The 19,148-nt window shown below is 44.3% G+C and overlaps 1 protein-coding gene across 1 annotated transcript; it reads right to left on the minus strand.

The window, feature by feature from the left end:
* Positions 1-16,543: 16,543 nt before the first annotated feature.
* Positions 16,544-18,114, minus strand: GPR6 (G protein-coupled receptor 6). Its single transcript, XM_032407401.1, has one exon. It carries the CDS (start codon positions 18,112-18,114, stop codon positions 17,026-17,028), a length of 1,089 nt encoding a protein of 362 aa, XP_032263292.1. The 3' UTR covers positions 16,544-17,025.
* Positions 18,115-19,148: the final 1,034 nt, after the last annotated feature.

Genomic DNA, 19,148 nt, shown 5'->3' on the forward strand with positions numbered 1-19,148 from the left:
TTTTAACTTTAAAATAAGCATTTTTTTATCATCTAAAAAAATTCTTGACCTTCATAGCTGAGACAAGTGCTGCTTTTATTTAAAATTTCCGTCTTTGTCAGGAAAAATTAAAATGTAAGTCCTCTCTGATTTGGGCACTTCTCTTGTTGCTGCATTGTAATATAATTATCACATATAACAGATATTAAAATACATTTTTTTTAACTACAAAACTGTTTGCTCTCTTTATTTCCAAAAGTTTTGTCAATTTTTACCAAATAGAGAATTTTGGTATATATAGTGTGGTAGGTGGAATAGTGACTGTCCTCCACCCCCTGGGCCCTAAAGTGGTTCATGTCATATTCCTTGAAACCTGTGAAGGTTACAGTACATGACAAAAGGGACTTTGCAGATGTGATTTAGTTAAGGATCTTGAGATGGGGAGATTATTCTGGATTAAATGCAAGGTCCAATGCCATCACAAGGGTCCTTATAAGAGGGAATCAGGATGGTCGGAGTCAGACAAAGAAGGCCATGTAATGATGGAGACAGTGGGAGATGAGGAGAGGTGCTGGGGAGCAGGGAACCAAGGAAGGATAGCCTCAAGAAGATGGAAAAAGCAAGCACTGTGTTCTCCCCTAGAGCCTCTGGAAGCAACCAGCCCTGCTGACTTGAGCCCAGTAGAGATTGATTGCAGACTTCTGACCTCCAGAACTGCAAAAGAATAAGTGTGTGTTGTTTTAAGCCACTAACTTTGTGATGATTTGTTACAGCCACAGTAGGAGACTAATACACATTGGAAATAAGCTTGGAGGTACTAAAGACCTCCTGCTTAAAAATAAGCAGACATTAACTAAACACAAAATGCATATAATCAGCTCAGATTTTTACCTTCCTCATCCTGTTTATTCTTAAACAGAACAGTAAACATCAGCTCTCTTGTCTTTTTCAATTTCCAAATGAATTCTTAATTTAGAATTCATTCACCTAAAAGAAGAAAATGTTCCTCTTTAAGCCTTTTAAAACCTCCATGGATAAGAGCTGGCCTTTCTCCTCACTGGGCTCCCATGTACCATGGCTTCGACTATTTGCTGCTATGACTTTCTGTAAAGCTCCACCAGCAAGTGTATTTTTGAGTGACTCATCCTTAGTCCTAAAATGTGTTGCAGGGTGGTTGTTCTTAGAGAGAGATGATTGCTGCAAGCCCACACCATCCCAGGTCTCGCTATGATGATTAAGAGTTGATTAAGAGTTGACCTTGCTACTGTGTGTGGAGAATACTGGCAGGAAACTGAACTAGAAATTTGGAACAAGAGGCCAAGTATTACATTTGTAACTTTTATAAGGTCATAATACTATATTGTTTTTAATACTGGACAATACATCCCCCATTTTATACCTTATTATAAATGTGTATTTCCGTTGGTAATGTGCCACATCAGAAATAATTTGGAATAGAGCAGAGGAGCTGACAAGCTTAGCTCACTTTTCTGCTCTTCATACACCTTTCTGCTCTTCATACACCTTTCTCTAGTGGGGTTGGAGCTGTATGGTGAACTTCTAGAACATGAAATTCCACCGATTTTCAAAGCGTTTCTGCCTAAGTCAGAGCCAGAAAGCACAGAGGAGCCAGTGGATATAATGAACTCCCCTCCTAAGGTATTTAAGCAAGGGATCCCCTGAGATCCTGATGAATAAGCTGATTCTCAGCCAACATGGCATCTCTCTACACTCCATCACAGATAGGATCTTGGCTGGTGAGCTGCTCAAAACAGAGTGGCAGGGCTAAAAGAGAACTTAGAACTTGCCTCCATCAGAACCCCTCATTTTGCTGGTGAACAAGCTGAGGTCCCGAGAGGTGAAGGGCCTCACCTGAGGCCACACAGCCACTCAAGGGAAGAGTCAGGGTGGAGGCTCAAGTCTGACTTTCAAGGTGCCATCCTCCAGGATGCAGAAATCATACCCCTCTAATTTTCAAGGCCTTACTGCCTCTTGAAGACTGTGGAGGGATCTGGGTGTCTAGGGCCTCTGTCCTTGCATTCTTCACCCCCAAAGATGGCCAGAATGATGATTCTAAAGAGCAGGGTGGGATCTTTGTGTGCCCAGACAATCCCTGTCTGGAAGTCTGGCCCAGCCTTCCCTGTGTGGAAGTGGGAAGAGTTGGGGCAGAGGTGTGGGCAGGCGGCTAAGCAGAGTCCAGGTGAAGATGCACAGGATGGGTGGCCCAAGCCCACACTTGTTCCAAAGCCTAGTATCTGACGTGTCCTGGAGAACCATTAGAGTCCTTTTTGTATCTTTCCACTGCTCTGTTTTCAGCATTTTCCACAATGTTGAGGTATCAGGAGCCTGAACACCGGAGAAAACTAAATTATGATTAAAACGATCAGTAAGAACCTCAGAGAAGAAGACTGAAGGAGATGCAATGTGTCTAGAGAGCTTGTCAGCAGAGCACAGGAGGCCTGGTGCTGGCCCTAAAAGCCAAGGTTCAAAGGCAAAAATGCAAAGTGAGAAGCTGCAGGGAAAGGAGAGGGAAGAAAGAGGGAGCAAGGAGGAGGTGCCAGCAGGTATGAGAGGCGGTGAGAGACACAGGAAGAGCTGCCATGGTGCTGCCATCCCACCCGAAGAGCACAATGGCCGTGAGTGGGAGAGAGAGAAAACCAGTCACCAGAGCATCTCAGCTCTCTGGGGACATTTACTGTGGCACAAACAGCCCTCTGGACACCTCAAGAAGTCCTGACTGCAACGGATAATATCCATAATGATGCCACTGGGTTATCTAAAGATTAAGCTGGGGTCGGCAAACTTTTTCTGCGAAGGTCTAGATAATAGTTTAGACTTTGTGAGCCATACAGTCACACTCTGCCTTGGCAGGTGCAAATTGTAGACAATACATAAATGAACGAGTTAACTGTCTACCAAGAAAACTACTTACGAAAACAAGGTGCTCTGTCTACAAAGACAGGAAAACAAGCTATATATGTTCTTAGGAGCTATTTGGTTACTAGAAACTTAGCCTGTTTAAGCTAGCATAGGTAAAATCAATTTTTGTTTTTGAGGATTTAACGAGGAACTAATCTTGTAGACATCCAAAATGGGAAACAAACATGCAGCCAGGCCCACAAGGACCAGGTCCAGAGAGTCAAGGAGATAAAGTGCTTCTTTCATGGCTGGCAGAGCCGAAGGTCAGGTCCCTTGTCAGATGCTCTCTATGCTTATTCTCCCTGCTTAGCTCTCAGTGCAAAAAGTGCTGAAGGGGGTGGAACCAGTCCACTTGTGACTTTATATAAACTTCCAATTCGAGTGTCCACATCCTCTAACTGGGTCTTTCAGTGTCCTTATCCCAGATTCTTGGTAGAGAGTATCCGATTGGCTCAGCATGGCCTCGGTGTCCACCCCTGTCCTATCCGCTGTGGCCTGTGGGGCCAGTCCATGTGGTAAAACCAAAGAGGCCAGAGTAAGAAGCAGGTGTGCATGTGGCAGGGGTAAGACCATGATGATCAGCATCACTGCTGTATGTATCCTGCTACCAGGAAAACTCCCAACTACTGATACTTCTGGGATACTGGACAATTCATATAGAGATAAAGCCATTTGCTGAGTGAAATAAGTCAGTCAGAGAAAGACAATCATCATATGGTTTCACTCATATGTGGAATATAAGAAATAGCACAGAGGTTCATAGGAGAAGGGAGGGAACACTGAATGGGAAGTCATCAGAGAGGGAGACAAACCATGAGAGACTCTTAACTCTAGGAAACAAAACCAGGGTTGCTGGAGGGGAAGGGGGTGTGGGGGGATGGGGTAACTGGGTGACGGGCATTAAGGAGAGCAGGTGTTGTGATGAGCACTGGGTGTTATAAAACAACTGATGAATTATTGAACACTACATCTAAAACTAATGATGTACTCTATGTTGGCTAATTGAATTTAAATTTAAAAAAAGCCATTTGGAGAACAATATAGTATTACTTAGTCAAATTTAGCAATTCTTTTGTAGATTTAGCAAATATACAGAGAAATTCTCAGTCAAGTGATATAGTAATTCTGCTCCTGGGTATATAAAATTCAAAGAAATTTTCAGGTTGGTTAATAAGGGGACATAGCTGGGAATGTTCCTTTCAATACTATTTGTGGTTGTAGAAAGTTGGGAGCAATCTGAGCGTCGTTACTGGGAGACTGGCATGGGGCCCACATTGAGACGCAGCGTGTGAGCAGCATACTCTTTGGTCCACAGCAGCCGGAAGGACAGCTGTACAGGCACAGTGCCGAGAGGGACGGGGGAGAGATACCAGGTGAGTCACACAGCCCAGCATCATCAGTGTACTTCGAAAACCCACACATAGAAAGCACACGTTCTGCGGGAGTCTACCCAAACAACATGGTAACTCATTGAAGTCACTCATGAAAAACATATCAGGGACCTCTGTCTGTGACAGAGGCCTAGCTTGTGAGAAACCAGTTCCGCCACCCAGAACAACTATACAAGCTGAATAAAATGTTTGCATGTGGCTTTACTTAGGAAAGGGATCTTTGTAGATGTCCTTAAGGATCTCAGCAGATGAGATCATCTGGGATTATCTGGGTGGGTCCTTATCAGAGACAGAAGAGGAGAAGACACACAGGTTCTATCTAGAAGGCCACGTGAAGATGGAAACAGAGATTGGAGGGATGTAGCCACAAGCTAAGGAATGCCTAGGACCACCAAAAGCTGGAATAGGCAAGGAAGCGTTCTCTCAGAACCTTCGAAGGGAGCATGGCCCTGCCTACACCTTGATTTGACTTTCAGCCTCCAGAACTGTGAGAGAATACACATCTGTTGCTTTAAGCTACCCAGTTTGTAGTAATTTGTTATGGCAGCTAAATGAAACTAATACAGCGCTGTTACCATTTCCCAAACAATGCAGAGACTGTTTTCTCCACCAAGCATTTTTTCTAATTGATAAATTTCCACTCTTAGACAACAAGATGTTATTGCTGTCTTACATGTTAGTTCTACGTATATTTTAATTTTTATTTATTTATTTATTTTTGAGAGGGAGCGAGTGAGCACAAGTGGGGGGAGGGGCAGAGGGAGAAGCAGGGAGCCCAATGTGGGACTCTATCCCAGGACTCCATCCCCCAACTCCGGGATCGTGAGCTGAGCTGAAAGCAGATGCTTAACCGACTGAGCCACCCAGGTGCCCCTCTACATATATTTAAAACCCAACAAGACAGTGTGATTATTGTTTTGTTTTATATATATATATATATTTTTATATTGTGTTAAATATATATTAGATATATATAAAATAAATATTTATTTATTTATTTGAGAAAGAGAGTGGGCAGAGGGAGAGGGAGAGTCTCAAGCAGAGTCTGCGCTGAGGGCGGAGCCCTACATGGGGCTGGATCTCATGAACCTGAGATCACGACCTGAGCTGAAACCAAGAATCAGATACTTAACCAGCTGTACCAGCCAGGTGCCCCTGTTTTGTTTTGTATTTGATAATTTCATTTAAAATTACCTGACTTGCTAGATGAAAGGTGGCATCTCATTTTGATTTACATTCTTTGGGTAATATAATTGAACAATTGTTTACCTTTCTTTGTGAAATGTCTTTCATGTTTTTGTCAATTTTCCTGTACGGTTCATTAATATTGTCTTGGTTTGTAAAATTTCTTCAGATGTAAGAGAGTAACACTTTTGTCATACATACTATAAACATATTTTCTCTACTATGTTCTTTTTCTTTTAATTTTGCTTATGGCAGATTTGTTTTAGCACACATACTTTAATTTCTTATGTACCTTGTAATTTTGCTCATTGTTTCTAAACTCAGAAAGTCCTCCCTTCTCTAGACGTGTCATGGATAGGGACTCACTTGGATTTTCTTTTAATTTTTTAATAGAATAAAAACTTAACTTTTTAAAAAAGATTTTATTTATTTATTTATTTGAGAGAGAGTGAGAGAGAGAGTGCACACAGAGGGAGATGGAGTGGGAGAAGCAGACTCCTGGCTGAGCAGAGAGCCTGATGCAAGGCTTGATGCCAGGACCCCTAGATCATCACCTGAGCCGACGGCAGATGCTTAACCAACTGAGCTACCCAGGCACCCCTAAAAATTTAGCTTTTAACTCATTAATCTATATTAAAGTTAACTGGGGGAGGTAGAAAACTCTTGACTCATTAGACTAAAAGATTTACCTCAAGTCCTTAAGATGGTCAATTGCATGATTTAGTTATTGAAGCACCAAACAAAACACAGAACAAGTCCTGGATTGAATTACAGGGCACAAGAGAGTTTGGCTCTGGTGTTAGGGCTGATGACTTAGCTTGTCTACCAACTCATCAGATGTTTAGCCAAGATTGTCATCCCCAACAATGGAGCTGGAAGCTGCCACCAAACTCTGCTTCCTGGATGGTTTCATTCCGTCTTGTGGGCTCTGATGGAAAGAAGAAAAGCAGCCAAACTTTGAGTTTTGAGAGAATGATAAGCAGAGTCTGGGGTCAAAACTCCTTTCCTCCATTACACCAAAGAACCAGGCCTCTGAAGCAGTGGGACCTTGGATTTGTAGTCTGGAAGGGAGAGTGTCAGGCTTTGCAAACAGTTCCATCAGCAGCCCTTTGCCGAAGATCAGGCCTGGGTCACCAGCCCTACAATGCTCAGAGCTCAGTGCAGGCACTAGGGTTGGTGGGGAGTCCTGGCCCAGCTGTTTTTCTAAGAGTAAGGAAGGGATATCTGAGCCCACAGGGAGGGGCCGAGAGAGGCTATACAGACAGATGAGAGCACACCTGAGTCTGGATGGTTGACAGATCACCAAACACCTCCTGTAACCGGGGAGAAACACCGGGAGCCTTGGATTAACTGAGTTCCAGGTACGTCTTTCCCATTTACTAGCTGTGCAATCTTGGGTAAGTGACCCACTTTCTCTGAGGCCCAGGATCATTATCTGAAACCCAAGGCAACTGTATCAGATGTCCTCTGAGCTCCCTTCCAGCCCTGACCCTCTCTGATTCTGCAGCCCAAACCACCAGCAGCGCCTCTCTGGACAGAGAAGGCAGCCCCTATGTGGAGAAAAAAGGAGGGAGCCAGAGACTCCTGGAGTTACGTCAATCTGCAGAGCCCAGGCAGGTTGGTTTTCACATGCACATTGCATGATATAGAAAGTTCTGCCGGCTTGTACCAGCCTGGCCAGTGACACCAATCGCTGATTAAATGTCTCAGCAACAAAAGATAATGTTATCAGCTGTCACCATTTCAGTAATAAAGTGGATGTGCATTCAGGGGCGGTGGAAATGTAATTTATCAAAATGTTATGAAACAAATGATTGTTTAGCTGTCTTTACCTTCTGCCATGGTTTTCGTAGGCACCTTTGTGTAAAATATGTGCAAAACAAATTTCACACACTTCCAGCAAAAGAGAGAATGCTGTCTCCTGCTTATTTACTGTGTGTTCCCCTTAGTAATAGTCATCATAATGTCTGGGCAATGGTTCTTTTACTATAAGGCTTATTTGAATATTACAGTAACACCCCACTATCAGGCATTGTACTCATTCTTGGATTTGGTTACACTATGACTTAACCCAACACACAGGGAGGCTTTGAGGACACAGCTGTCACCTGCACAGCCAAATGGCTTGTACTGCGTAGGCCCTTTCCCTTACCTCGGCACTCCCAGACTATGTAACTGTACTCAGAGTGTTCTCTCAGTGACGATAGGTCTTTCTCCCCGCTCCTGTCACTTGCATGGCTATATTTAAGTGTGCTCATTTGGCCACCACTCTGCCTGGGAATGTTCGCTCTGCTGGTCATGTACACCTCTGGAGTGGATCCCAACAAATTTCTTCCTTATGGCTACACTTCTCTAGAAAATAATCCAGTTCCAGAGAGCATCCTTGAACACAAACTACTACTGGGTGTGTAGTGTATCCTCCTAGTGAGTGAGCCCTGGGAATCACAGGGACTCCCAGGTATATTACATAGTGTGTGTGTGTGTGTGTGTGTGTGTGTGTGTGTGTTAGAGAGAGACAGAGACAAAGACAGAGAGACTGTGTATATTTGCTGGTTAGTTTTTTGTTTTTCTATACAAAGAATCTGGTTTGAGGGAAGCTGAGATGACATAATCAGCATTAATGTTACTCTGTTCAAATATTCCTAAGTATTAAGGTTCTATTTGAAAATTAAAGATCAATATTTTACGTATTTATTTTTAAAGATTTATTTATTTATTTTAGAAAGACAGCACAAGTGTGAGGGACAGAGGGAGGAGAGACAGCACAAGTGTGAGGGACAGAGGGAGCACAAGTGTGAGGGACAGCACAAGTGTGAGGGACAGAGGGAGGAGAGAGAATCCCAAGCCTACTCTGTGCTTAGGGTGGAGCTCAATCTCACGACCCTGAGATACAACCTGAGCTGAAACCAGGAGTCGGATGCTCAGCTGACTGCACCACCCAGGTGCCCTAAAGATCAATATTTTATGACAAATATTAAGATCTTAATTTCAGTCCACTGGAAAAAATGGGCATAAATATCGATTTGGATTGCTGCTTTGGAGGTAAGTCTTAACTATGTGTCAAAAATGTTATATAAATATCATATGTTGTATTCATATTATTTTCAGAGCAGCAGCTAAAGATGTTGAAATGACAATTTTTGAGATATATAGATTACTGAAAACAGATAACATAGAAAAATATGAAAGAGGGCAACTTGAGAAACAAAATGCACTTCAGACTATAAAATCTAGACTATGTGACATTCAGCTTTCAAAAAGGCTGCTTAATAACATCACCAATAGTCACGATAATGGTATTTCTGATGCTACCACATGCCAGGCACAGTTCGACCTTTATATATTAACTCATTTAATACTTACAACAACCCTGGCAGGTAGTTATTATTATGATTTCCCACCGTACAGCTGAGCATTTGCCTAAGGTCTCACAGCTAGTTAGAAAAGTCGGGAGACTACACTGGAAGACACAGTTCTCTTCTTCCCATTTCCTTTCTCACTTCATCCTTAAATGGCAGGAGTGCTAATCCGATTGGTCCATCTAGTAAGTGGCCCACTTCATGTTCTCTTCCTTCTGGCTGGAGTGGTAGAGACAGTGGTATTCCTTGTCTGGAGGCTCAGCCAGTTCCTTTTGCCTATCCTCCCAGGCAACCCGGCCCAGGATAACTGGACATTGGCCATTTCTGTGTTTCTCTCTCTCATTCTGATTCTCTTCTCCTCAGGTCTGCAAATTTGATGTTCGTTTGTTTTCCTTTGTAACCATTAATGCCAAGATCTGAGACCTGGGATTTGAGTATTGCGGGCTTAAATTGGGCACAGCAAGTCGATGTTTTGGAGGAGCCTCTTTAGGCCTGCCTGGCTTCAGGAAAAAGGACAGTTTGTGTGACATAACCCAGCCTCCAAGGATGCTCTGCTTTTAGGTGAGACGCCAAAGCCACAGCTCACGGTCACAGCAAACTTTCTCCCTCCCTTCCTCCAACAGCTATTAATTTTGACTTAATATTGTCTCTCACTATTTCCCTAAGGTGCTTAATAAGGTTGTGGGTGGAATTCAGGTATTTCTGGATTCTCTGACCACTATCATTAAATGCATTCTTACCCTCAGTTTGCATATCCACAAAAATCCAACAGCATGGGTCTAGGATTGTCTGTCTGTTTTCAGAGAAGGGTTTGTGATAAACCTTCATAATTCTCCCCTCCTGTGTGACCAGAGGCAAAGTCTGATTGAGTAAGAACATCAGGCTCCGCTCTGGTACAACACTTCCTTTATGCTCACCTCAAGTCTTGACTGTTTTCATATAGAGTTCTGCTAAATCAACAGCCCTCATATATAAGTTTTATTAAAGGACCACAAAACTCTGTCTCATATTAAATAATACTTGAAAAATTGGGCTTTGAATCTTGAGAATCTCTTCTCTGTTTACAACTTGATGGTCAGTTCAGAATGGTAAAGGCAATGTATTTGTTCTTGAAGCCATGAATGGTAAAATATTCTTGAATTTGTCCATTTCTGATCCACCTTTCTTTCTTTCTTTCTTTTTTTTTAATTTTATTTATTTGACAGACAGAGAGACACACAGTGAGAGAGGGAACACAAGCAGGGGGAGTGGGAGAGGGAGAAGCAGGCTTCCCGCTGAACAGGGAGCCCAATGCGGGGCTCAATCCCAGGACCCCGGGATCATGACCTGAGCCGAAGGCAGATGCTTAATGACTGAACCACCCAGGCGCCCCTTCCCCTTTCTTTCTGAGCGCTCCACAGTGTTACACTTCCCCACACCCTTGTAGTTAGGTTGCCCTACATAACTAGTTCTTCCCAATGGGTTGTGAGTAGAAGTGTAATTTATGGACCAAAGAAAGCATTTCATTGCTGGCATGATAATTTCCAGTGTTCCCTTCCCTTGCCCCAGTGAATGTAGAGAAGGCTTCATGTTGCAGGAATAGAGCCAGAAGATGAATGGCTATTTTTCTGGATAAGGGATAGTTACCTTGGGAAGTCCCCCAGGTAGTGCAGTTAACTGTGTACAAGTGAGAATTTCTTTTTGTGTTAAGTCATTATGATTTGGGCTGTTTATTACTACAGCATAACTTAGCCTATTCTGATTAATACACCATGTCATATTGAAACTTTGCACTTTATTTTCATATAGTATTATTTTTAATTAGCTGCTATTTTACTGTGATTCTTTCTCTGAACTTTAATTTATTTATTACAACTGCATTGAGATTATAATCGACATATAGTGAACTGTACATATTTAAAGTACACAATTTGATGAGCTTTGACATATGTGTACACCCATGAAATCATCACCACAATTTGGATAGTGAATGTATCCATCACTTGAAAAAGTTTTCTTATGCCCCATTGTGGTCCTTGTCTCTCTGTCTTTCTTATCCCTACTCCCTCAATCCCAAACCAGACCTGCTTTCTATCACTATACATTTTCAAGAATTTTATATAAATGGAATTTACAATATGTACTTTTTTTGGTCTGTCTTCTTTTGCTCAGCACATGTTGTTTGGATTCTGCCATATTGTTGCATGCAATAATAGTACTTTCTTTGTAATTTCTAGTTGTGCCATTGTATGGCTGTACCACAATCTGTTTATTCATTTACCTTTTGAAACACATTTGAGCTTTTACCAGTTTTTGGCTATTCCAGATAAAACTGCTGTGAACAATAATGTGCAAGTCTTAATATGGACATATGCTTTACTTCTCTTGGGTACATACTTAGGAGTGGAATGGCTGGGTTGTATGGTAGGAGTAGGTTTAGCTTTTTAAGAAACTACCAAAAGATTTCCCAAAGTCTTGTACCATCTTACATTCCCACCATCAATATGGTATGGTCTGACCTTTAATTTTGATGAAATGATTATGCTATCTCAAGTTCACAGCTTTGTTCCCAATGTTGTTAACTTGGGTTCTTGATACTTCTTGCAATAATGTCTTAACTGGCACTCCTCCTTCAGATAAATTGAGGTTGTCAGATAGGAACTCTGTGCACTTCCTCCCACCACTTACAAACTTAGCTCTATCAGTACCAATCATTCCCACCTTGCTTCCTGTCAGAGCAGGGGAGCTGTGTCTCCACCTCCTTCTGGTTAAGTCCCTTTCTCCCTGTGACACCCTGCCCCGGACTCCATTCTTTTTCTCTGAAGCCTCACCCTGTCAGCCATCTTTCTTCTCTCTGCTGTCATCTGCTTTTCTCATTATATGGTACTTGCCCCTCAGTCTAATAATATGTTCAATTTTTGCCTATCTTTAAGAAATAAAACAAAGACTATCTTGTGACCCCTTATTGTCCTCTAGATACTACCCTATCTCTCTTCTTTCATTTAAAGTTAAATATTTTTTTAGGAAAAATGGGGAAATTTCCATTTCCTCTTCGGGTCACTGCAATCTAGCTTTCATCTTGCTCTCCATTGAAGCTGCTCTCCCTTAGATTCCCATGACCAACATGTTCCTAAATCTAACATTTTCTAAATCTTCTCTTACTTAACCTCTGGGCAGACTTTATGCAACTTGGTCACTACCTTCTTAAAACATTTTTCCTCTGGGCTTTCCAAGGGTCTCCCCTGGATGTTCCTTCTTGGTCTCCTGTTTTCTTTTGCTTTCCTGCATTGTACTCCCATATATTATTGTGCCCAGACTGTGACCTTGGCCTCTCTTCATTCCTTCCCATAGCTTCACTTCTACCTTAATTTAAGACTGATAATTACCAAAATGATGTCTCCATCCCGGACATCTTTGTGAGCTTCAAAGTCACTAGCTTCCTGTAAATAACTATCCCACGGATCCTGAAATGTAATATGTAGAAACTTGATTCACCATCGTCTTCCTCAAATCTGCCTCTCCTCCTATGTTCCCATCTCAGTGAATCCACCCAGTTGAATATCCTCGACCCCTAAACTGTTCCTCAATCCCCACAATCATTCACTGAGTTAGACACACTCTACTTCTTTGAAATCTCTCAAGTTCATCTTCTTTTCCCCAGCCTTTTTGCCCTTCTTAGCTCAGGCTCACATCACCGTTGACCGGGATTGCTGCAACCAGCCTCCAAAGTGGTCTCTTGGCTTTCAGTCTTTCCCACCTGCAATCCATTTCCAAAACTTCTCTTTGTGATCTGGCTCCTGCCTCTCTTTCCAGACTTATCTCCTGCTACTTCCTCTCTGAGATCTCAATCTTATACACTCCAGCCATATTGAATGGCATACATTTCTCTAAATGGGCCACACTTTTGTACTTCACATTGTCCCCTTGGTCTGAAATGACCCCCTTCCATGTCTTTTGCCATGCAAATTTCTTTTGTTCTTCTGGACTCGGTTCAGTATTGCCTCTCTAGTGGAGTCTTCCATAGCATTTCTCTAACCTTCTTACGGGATCCTTACCACTCTGTATTTACTTTTATTATTGTACTTTTTCATCAGTACTGCTCTCTGAGCTGTGACTGTTACCTTAGATGGCAAAAGAGACTCTGCAGATGGGATTAAGTTAAGGATTTTGAGATGGGGAGGTTATCCTGGATTACCTGGGCAGGCCCTAAATGTAATCCTAAATTTTCTTATAAGGGGGAGATTTGACTACAGAAGATGGAGAAAGGGGCCACTGGCTAAGGACTGCTACTCTAAAAGATGGAAAAGGTAAGGAAACCGATTCTCCCCCTAGAACCTCCAGAGGGAGTTCAGCCTTGCTGACACCTTGATTTCAGCCCAGTGAAATTTATTTCAGACTTCTGATCTCTGTAACTATAAAGAATAAAAATGTGTATTTTTTGAGACTTTATTTATTCATATAAGAGAGAGAGCAAGAGTGGGGGGTGGTAGGCAGAGGGAGAAGAAGACTCCCCGCCGAGTAGGGAGTCTGATGAGGGCTCCATCCCAGGACCCTGAGATCATGACCTGAGCTCAAGGCAGATGCTTAACTGACTGAGCCACCCAGGCACCTGTAAATGTGTAATGTTTAAAGCTATCAAGTTTGTGTTCGTTTGTTACAGCAGCAATAGAAAACTAATATCCTGGGGCATGCAGGACCCTTCATGCCTTAGAGGGCCCTGCTCTAGGACTCTTCCAGCTGTGTTCCTTCTCTTGGGGTGAATCTATGTCCCCACATCTAGGCCAGGCATCAGGCATCCAGCCCAGAATTCTTTACTCAAGAAATTTTTACTCAAGGCCTATTTCCAGGCCTAAATATTTCTTTCCCCAAGTTTGTCCTTTGAGACAGACTGCTGGTGGGCTCATGCCTGGGTCTGAAAGGTATTCAAGGGAGCAACTGTTTGTGGAGGTGAGCCACTCTGTAGACAGTAGAATTAAGGACACAAGGATGGAAGCTAGGAGACCAGAGAAAGGCTTCTATAGTAATTCAGGCAAGAGATGATGATAGTGGTGGAGATGGTAAGAAAAGGCTGGACTCTAGATATATTTTGAAAGTAAAGACAATAGGCTCTGCTGATACATTGACTAGGAGGTATGAGAGAAAGAGAAGGGTAAGTGTGATTCCAAGGTTTCTGGCCTGAACACCTGGAAAGATGACATTGCCATTAACCTAGATAGTAAGAAAGGGAAAAAGAGCAGGTTCTTGGGGTAAAGATCAGTGGCCCAATTTTAAATGTAGGAAATTTTGGATGCCCATTACACAGCAAAGTGGGTAGTCAATTCCATGTTTAAATGAATCTCGCCTTTCTAAAAGAGTGTCTTGCAGCAACTAGCATAGGGTCTTGAAATAGGAGATTGTTAATATTTGATAAGTCAGATGAATATGTGACATTCCTCCATAGAAGTATTTCAAGATGTATTCACACTTTTATATCCTCACATAATCAAGTTGGTTAATCTGAAGCCTATTGACGTTACACAGCTTTGCCAACTGCGTAAGTCAGGATATTAACAACCTGATTGTTTAGCATCTTCTTGTTCTTGGCTCTCTCAAACATTTTGATTAGGACTAGGGCTGAAGTTGAATATTAATACCAAATGGATTGAAGTCAGATCCATGGTCCCTGTCTTATTATCCCAGTGTTGAACTTTCTTAATTCACCGATAGCAAGGAATTTTTCTCTGTAATTATAAAATGTATAATAATATTGACTTTTTTGTTCCATCTCTGAAATTATATTGTTTTTCTCCACCACGTGTTTAGAAATGTTTACAGCCAGAGCTTTTGTTATTTCAATATGCTTGAATGCATTCTGGATACTAATAGTGCCTGAAAGTGTCTGATGATGCTGAATAGTTTATGAAGGTTAGTTCTTTAGAAAATGTTAATTTGATGAATGAGCAATAATGCTGATCTTCCTGGCTCTAAATTTACAGACACTATAAAACCATTTGTCTGTAAAACTTAGCATATTTCATAGTGTTAAAAAGGTCAGATCTCTGTTGCAAGATGTTGGAGACTAGGTCGTTCATGCACATTCTCTTGTATCTTCTATAATCAAGCTATCTTTCCCCTTTACTCTCCTGAAGTTTCTCTTGTCAAGTTCACCAATGAAATTGACATTAAAAAATCTATAGTCATTATTTTCAATCCTCATTTTACTTATCTTCTCAGCAACATCTGGCACAGCTGACGGCTTCATCCTTAAGCACCTTTTCTTCTTTATTTTGGATCATTGTGCTCACTTGGTGCAATGGTTGATTTTATGTGTCAACATGACTAAACCACAGGATGCATGGACATTTGGTCAAGCCTCATTCCTGAGTTGTTTTTGGATGGAATTAACATTTCCTGGTAGAATGAATGAACAGATTGCCTTCCCTAATGTAGGTAGGCCTCATCCAATCAACTGAAGGCCAGAGAAGAATACAAGGGCTAAAGTAAGAGGGAATTTCTGTTGCCTGAATGTCTTGAGCTGGAACATTGGTCTTTTCCTGCATTTGGTATCAAGTTGAAGCATCAGTTCTTCTTGGGTCTTGAGCGCATGGGCTCTCCTGGTTCTCAGGCCTTTGGAGACAGACTGGAACAATACCATCAGCTTTCTTGTGTCGCTGGCTTTTTGACTACAGATCTTGGGACTTCTCAACCTCCAAAATTGCATGAGCCAACTCTTTATAATAAATCTCTCTCTCTATGTGTGTGTGTTTATTTGCCGTAGGTCATCTCCTTCACTAGAATGTAACACTATGAGCACAGAAACTTTTTGTCCATTTTGTTCACTTCTGTATTCCCAGCCCTGGAATTGTGTCTAGCAAACAGTAGGCACTCAACAAATACTTGTGGACTGTAGGAAAAAAAAAATTGCTCGTGGGATTTTCCTAAGGCCTAAGATCAATAACAACTTGTGCTTGTGTGCGTATTTCTTCACAGATGCTCAGAGTATGTCCACATATGTTATCTTATTTATCCTCACATCATCTCGTAAGAAGGGGAGGAGGGGAACCATTTAACTATGACTCATATCCGTTGATGGAATGGGAATGTTTAGTCCTTGGGAATCTTAATGCCCTGTGTTTTGAAGATACGAGCACCTCAAAAGGAGCTGCTGGACATATCTTCACTTACCTCAGGAACACAATGTATCTTAGAATCCTGTCTTTGAGAATTTATTTTATTTTATAAGGCTGTGCATTTTGCTACAAGAATTGGCCAGCAAGAATATACTCAGTCAATATGAATTTTAAACATTTAAAATTCTTTCCAGACTGGAAAAGCTACAACTAAAAGTTGTGGTTTCAGAACTCGTAAGTGCACTCATGTGGTAAGAGGAAGGAATGGTTTCAGATTTCCTCCGGAGTTTGTCTTCTAACCCCAGAAACCAAGGAGTAGATTAATTTGCACAGATAACACCAGTAACCCTTTAGTGTCCTTTGAATACGGTTAATGTGACTATCTTACTCCCTCTCAGCCCCCCACCTCAAATGTGTATTAGGTATTTCAGTGACAATTTATGAACAACGTGCAAATGCATATGGTTTTCTACATTAAGATTTCATCGGAGGGAGATGATACATAATAAACTTTTTAAGTGAATGTACTAATATTCCAGCTCTTAAATAGTAATCCGGTAGTCACATGCCCCAAATTACATTTTTATTATGTGTTTAGTTGTGTACAAAATATGTTGTAATTTACTGATGCATGTGCAGCAAAATATACTATCACATACAACAAAAATACACCTTTTATTCTTCTTCCCCTGCCCCTGAAAATGGCAACACTGTTTTGGCAGTTCAGCAGCTAAAAATAAAGTGCTATAATTAAGCAGTATTGGAATGTCTTCACTTGACAAATGTGATGTACAATTTGAGTATACAACCACATCTTTGTTAGTTTTTTCACAGAACAGGAAATCCCACATCCTGACCTGAACACCTCCAGAAGATACAAAGATTTGTATATATATGTACACATGTATACACTGTATATGTAAAGTGCCAAAGAGCCTCTTTGTCTTTTGTGAGTTTGATGTATTTATGTTTCTTCTTGCTTTCTTTCTTTCCAAAGTCAGAATCACACTCCTGGGATCTTTGAGTTCAGCAGCAGGCACCGAGAAGCTCACTAAAGGCTGGCTTGTTGTGGGTGTGGTGTTGGTGAGAGGCCCGAGGGAGCCTTCAGACCTCACTGGGGGACCTAGAACGGAAGGGCACTTTGGACTGGAAACAGCCACAGAACAGGAGCCACAGGGCACGCTGAACCTCCTGGTTGCGGAAGGCATAGATGATAGGATTGATCATGGAGTTGTAGGTGGCGGGCAGCAGGGTGGCGTAGGTATAGACTGCCGGGTCCTCGCGGCTGCCTACCACGCAGTAGATGGCGAAGGGCAGCCAACTGGCGCCAAAAGTGCCCAGCACCACAGCCAGCGTACCCACACCCTTTCTGGTGGCTGCGAGGTGGGGCGGCGCCAGGCAGTGCTGCTGCAGCGCGATCTGGTGTGCGTGGCGCCAGACCACCTGGCAGATGCGCACGTACAGGTGCAGCATGATGCCAAAGACCGCAAAGAACGCAGCGGAGAGCAGCGCCACGTGGCTGCGTGTCAGCGGGCGCACCACGCTGCAGGTGGCGCGCTCTGCTAGGCAGTTCCAGCCGAGCACCGGCAGCAACCCGAGGCCTAGGGACACCGTCCAGGTGGCGGCGAGCAGGAAGTGCACTCCCAGCAGGGTCCGGCGCGAGTAGTAGGTGAGCGCGTTGTAGAGAGACAGGTAGCGGTCCACCGTGATGGCCAGCAGGCTGCTGACCGAGGCAGCGAAGGAGGCCACGAGGAAGCCCACCGTGAGCAGGCTCACCGTCTCTGAGGGCACCACGTACTGGAACACGAAGTGAAGGATGAGGCCGCAGCCCGCCAGCAGGTCGGCGGTGGCCAGGCTGCCCACCAGCACGAACATGGGCGTGCGCAGCGCGGGGGTGGACGCGATTAGCGCCACTACCAGCGCGTTTTCGCCTGCGATCACCGTCCCCGACACGCACAGGAGCACGTCCCAAGGATTCACCGCCGACAGCAGCAGCCCCGGCGGCCCGGCCGGCAGCTGAGAAGACAGCTCCAGGGACACGTTAGCTGCGCCGCCGCCCCCCAGCGCCGCCGCCGCAGGCGGCCCCCATTCACCGCTGTCCCGCGCCCCTGCCGCTGTGGCCGCCGCCGCCGCTCCCTCGGCCGTCACTGCCACCACCTGGGACTCGTTGAGCGAGGAGGCGCTCGCGTTCATCGCGGCCTGTGGCTGCACCCTGCGTGGAAAAGGGAGAGCAAGCGTCAGGTGTGTGGGTCAAGCCTCCAGGGAACTTCCCCGGGTGCCTGGCTCATATTGCTCATCCCACCCCAGGACCCCAGAGCAGAGCGAGGAAGCAGTATTGTTTTATTTAATTAATTACCTGTTGAGTGACTGAGCAAACGTGTGAATGAAATGCACACGAATGCCCGCACAGATAGATCTGAGTTTTTGCACAGATGTGTACATGGATAACATGCACTAGCCTGCACACAGATCAGTCCCGTAAGTGTGCCTGTAATTGCACACGCACCCGTTTGCCCCGAGCTAGGGGTATCAGCCTTGGCGAGTCCCGCCTGGGCTCCGGCCGACGGGGTTAGGCGTTCTCCTAAACTGGGCGGCGGAGTCGCTGTCCGCGGTGCTGAAAGCGAACTTTCTGAGGTCGCGGAGTCCAGCGGGCCCTGAAGGCCACAGAGATCCCTGGGAAAGGGGTTCTGGGGAGGGAAGCTGGGTGTCTGTGTATGGGGGGGGGGGATGTGGAGCCAAGCGTGGCCCCATTTCTCCGGCTTTAAGGACTCATCCCCTGGCCATCCTTCACCCCTTCCCCACTCCACACCCTCAAAGTTCCTCTCGGGAGCCGGGCTGCTCACCTGGGGAGTCAGGGCTTCAGGAAGTCGCTGATCATGAGCGCTGCGGCGGGGCGCCAGGCTGCGCTCCCCGCGCGGACTGAGCCTATGCCTGCGGGGCGGCCGGGTCCGCGCGGAGCAGGGCGCCGGGCGCCTGTGGCTGTGCGGGCGCCGCCGAGAGTGACAGACACAGTCAGAGGCAGAAAAGGCGGCTAGGAGCAGCGCGCCCGCTGGAGACTGACAGGCAGGGCGCGGTGACGTCAGGCTCCCGGCTCCTGGGTGCGAGGCGGCACTCACTCTGCTCCACCGCCCATCGCTAACCCGCCACCCCCGTCTCTCCTCCCCCAAAATACGTGTCAGAGGGTTCAAGGAGGGAGGAGAAGCCGGAGCAGCCGCCCTAGTCCAGAA

The sequence above is a fragment of the Phoca vitulina genome, unplaced genomic scaffold (genome assembly GCF_004348235.1).
Source record: "Phoca vitulina isolate PV1807 unplaced genomic scaffold, GSC_HSeal_1.0 scaffold9, whole genome shotgun sequence".
Taxonomy (NCBI): Eukaryota; Metazoa; Chordata; class Mammalia; order Carnivora; family Phocidae; genus Phoca; species Phoca vitulina.

Bases quoted from the DNA above. Each gene is read 5' to 3' on its own strand.
- GPR6 (XM_032407401.1), bottom strand. From the start codon at position 18,114: ATGAACGCGAGCGCCTCCTCGCTCAACGAGTCCCAGGTGGTGGCAGTG.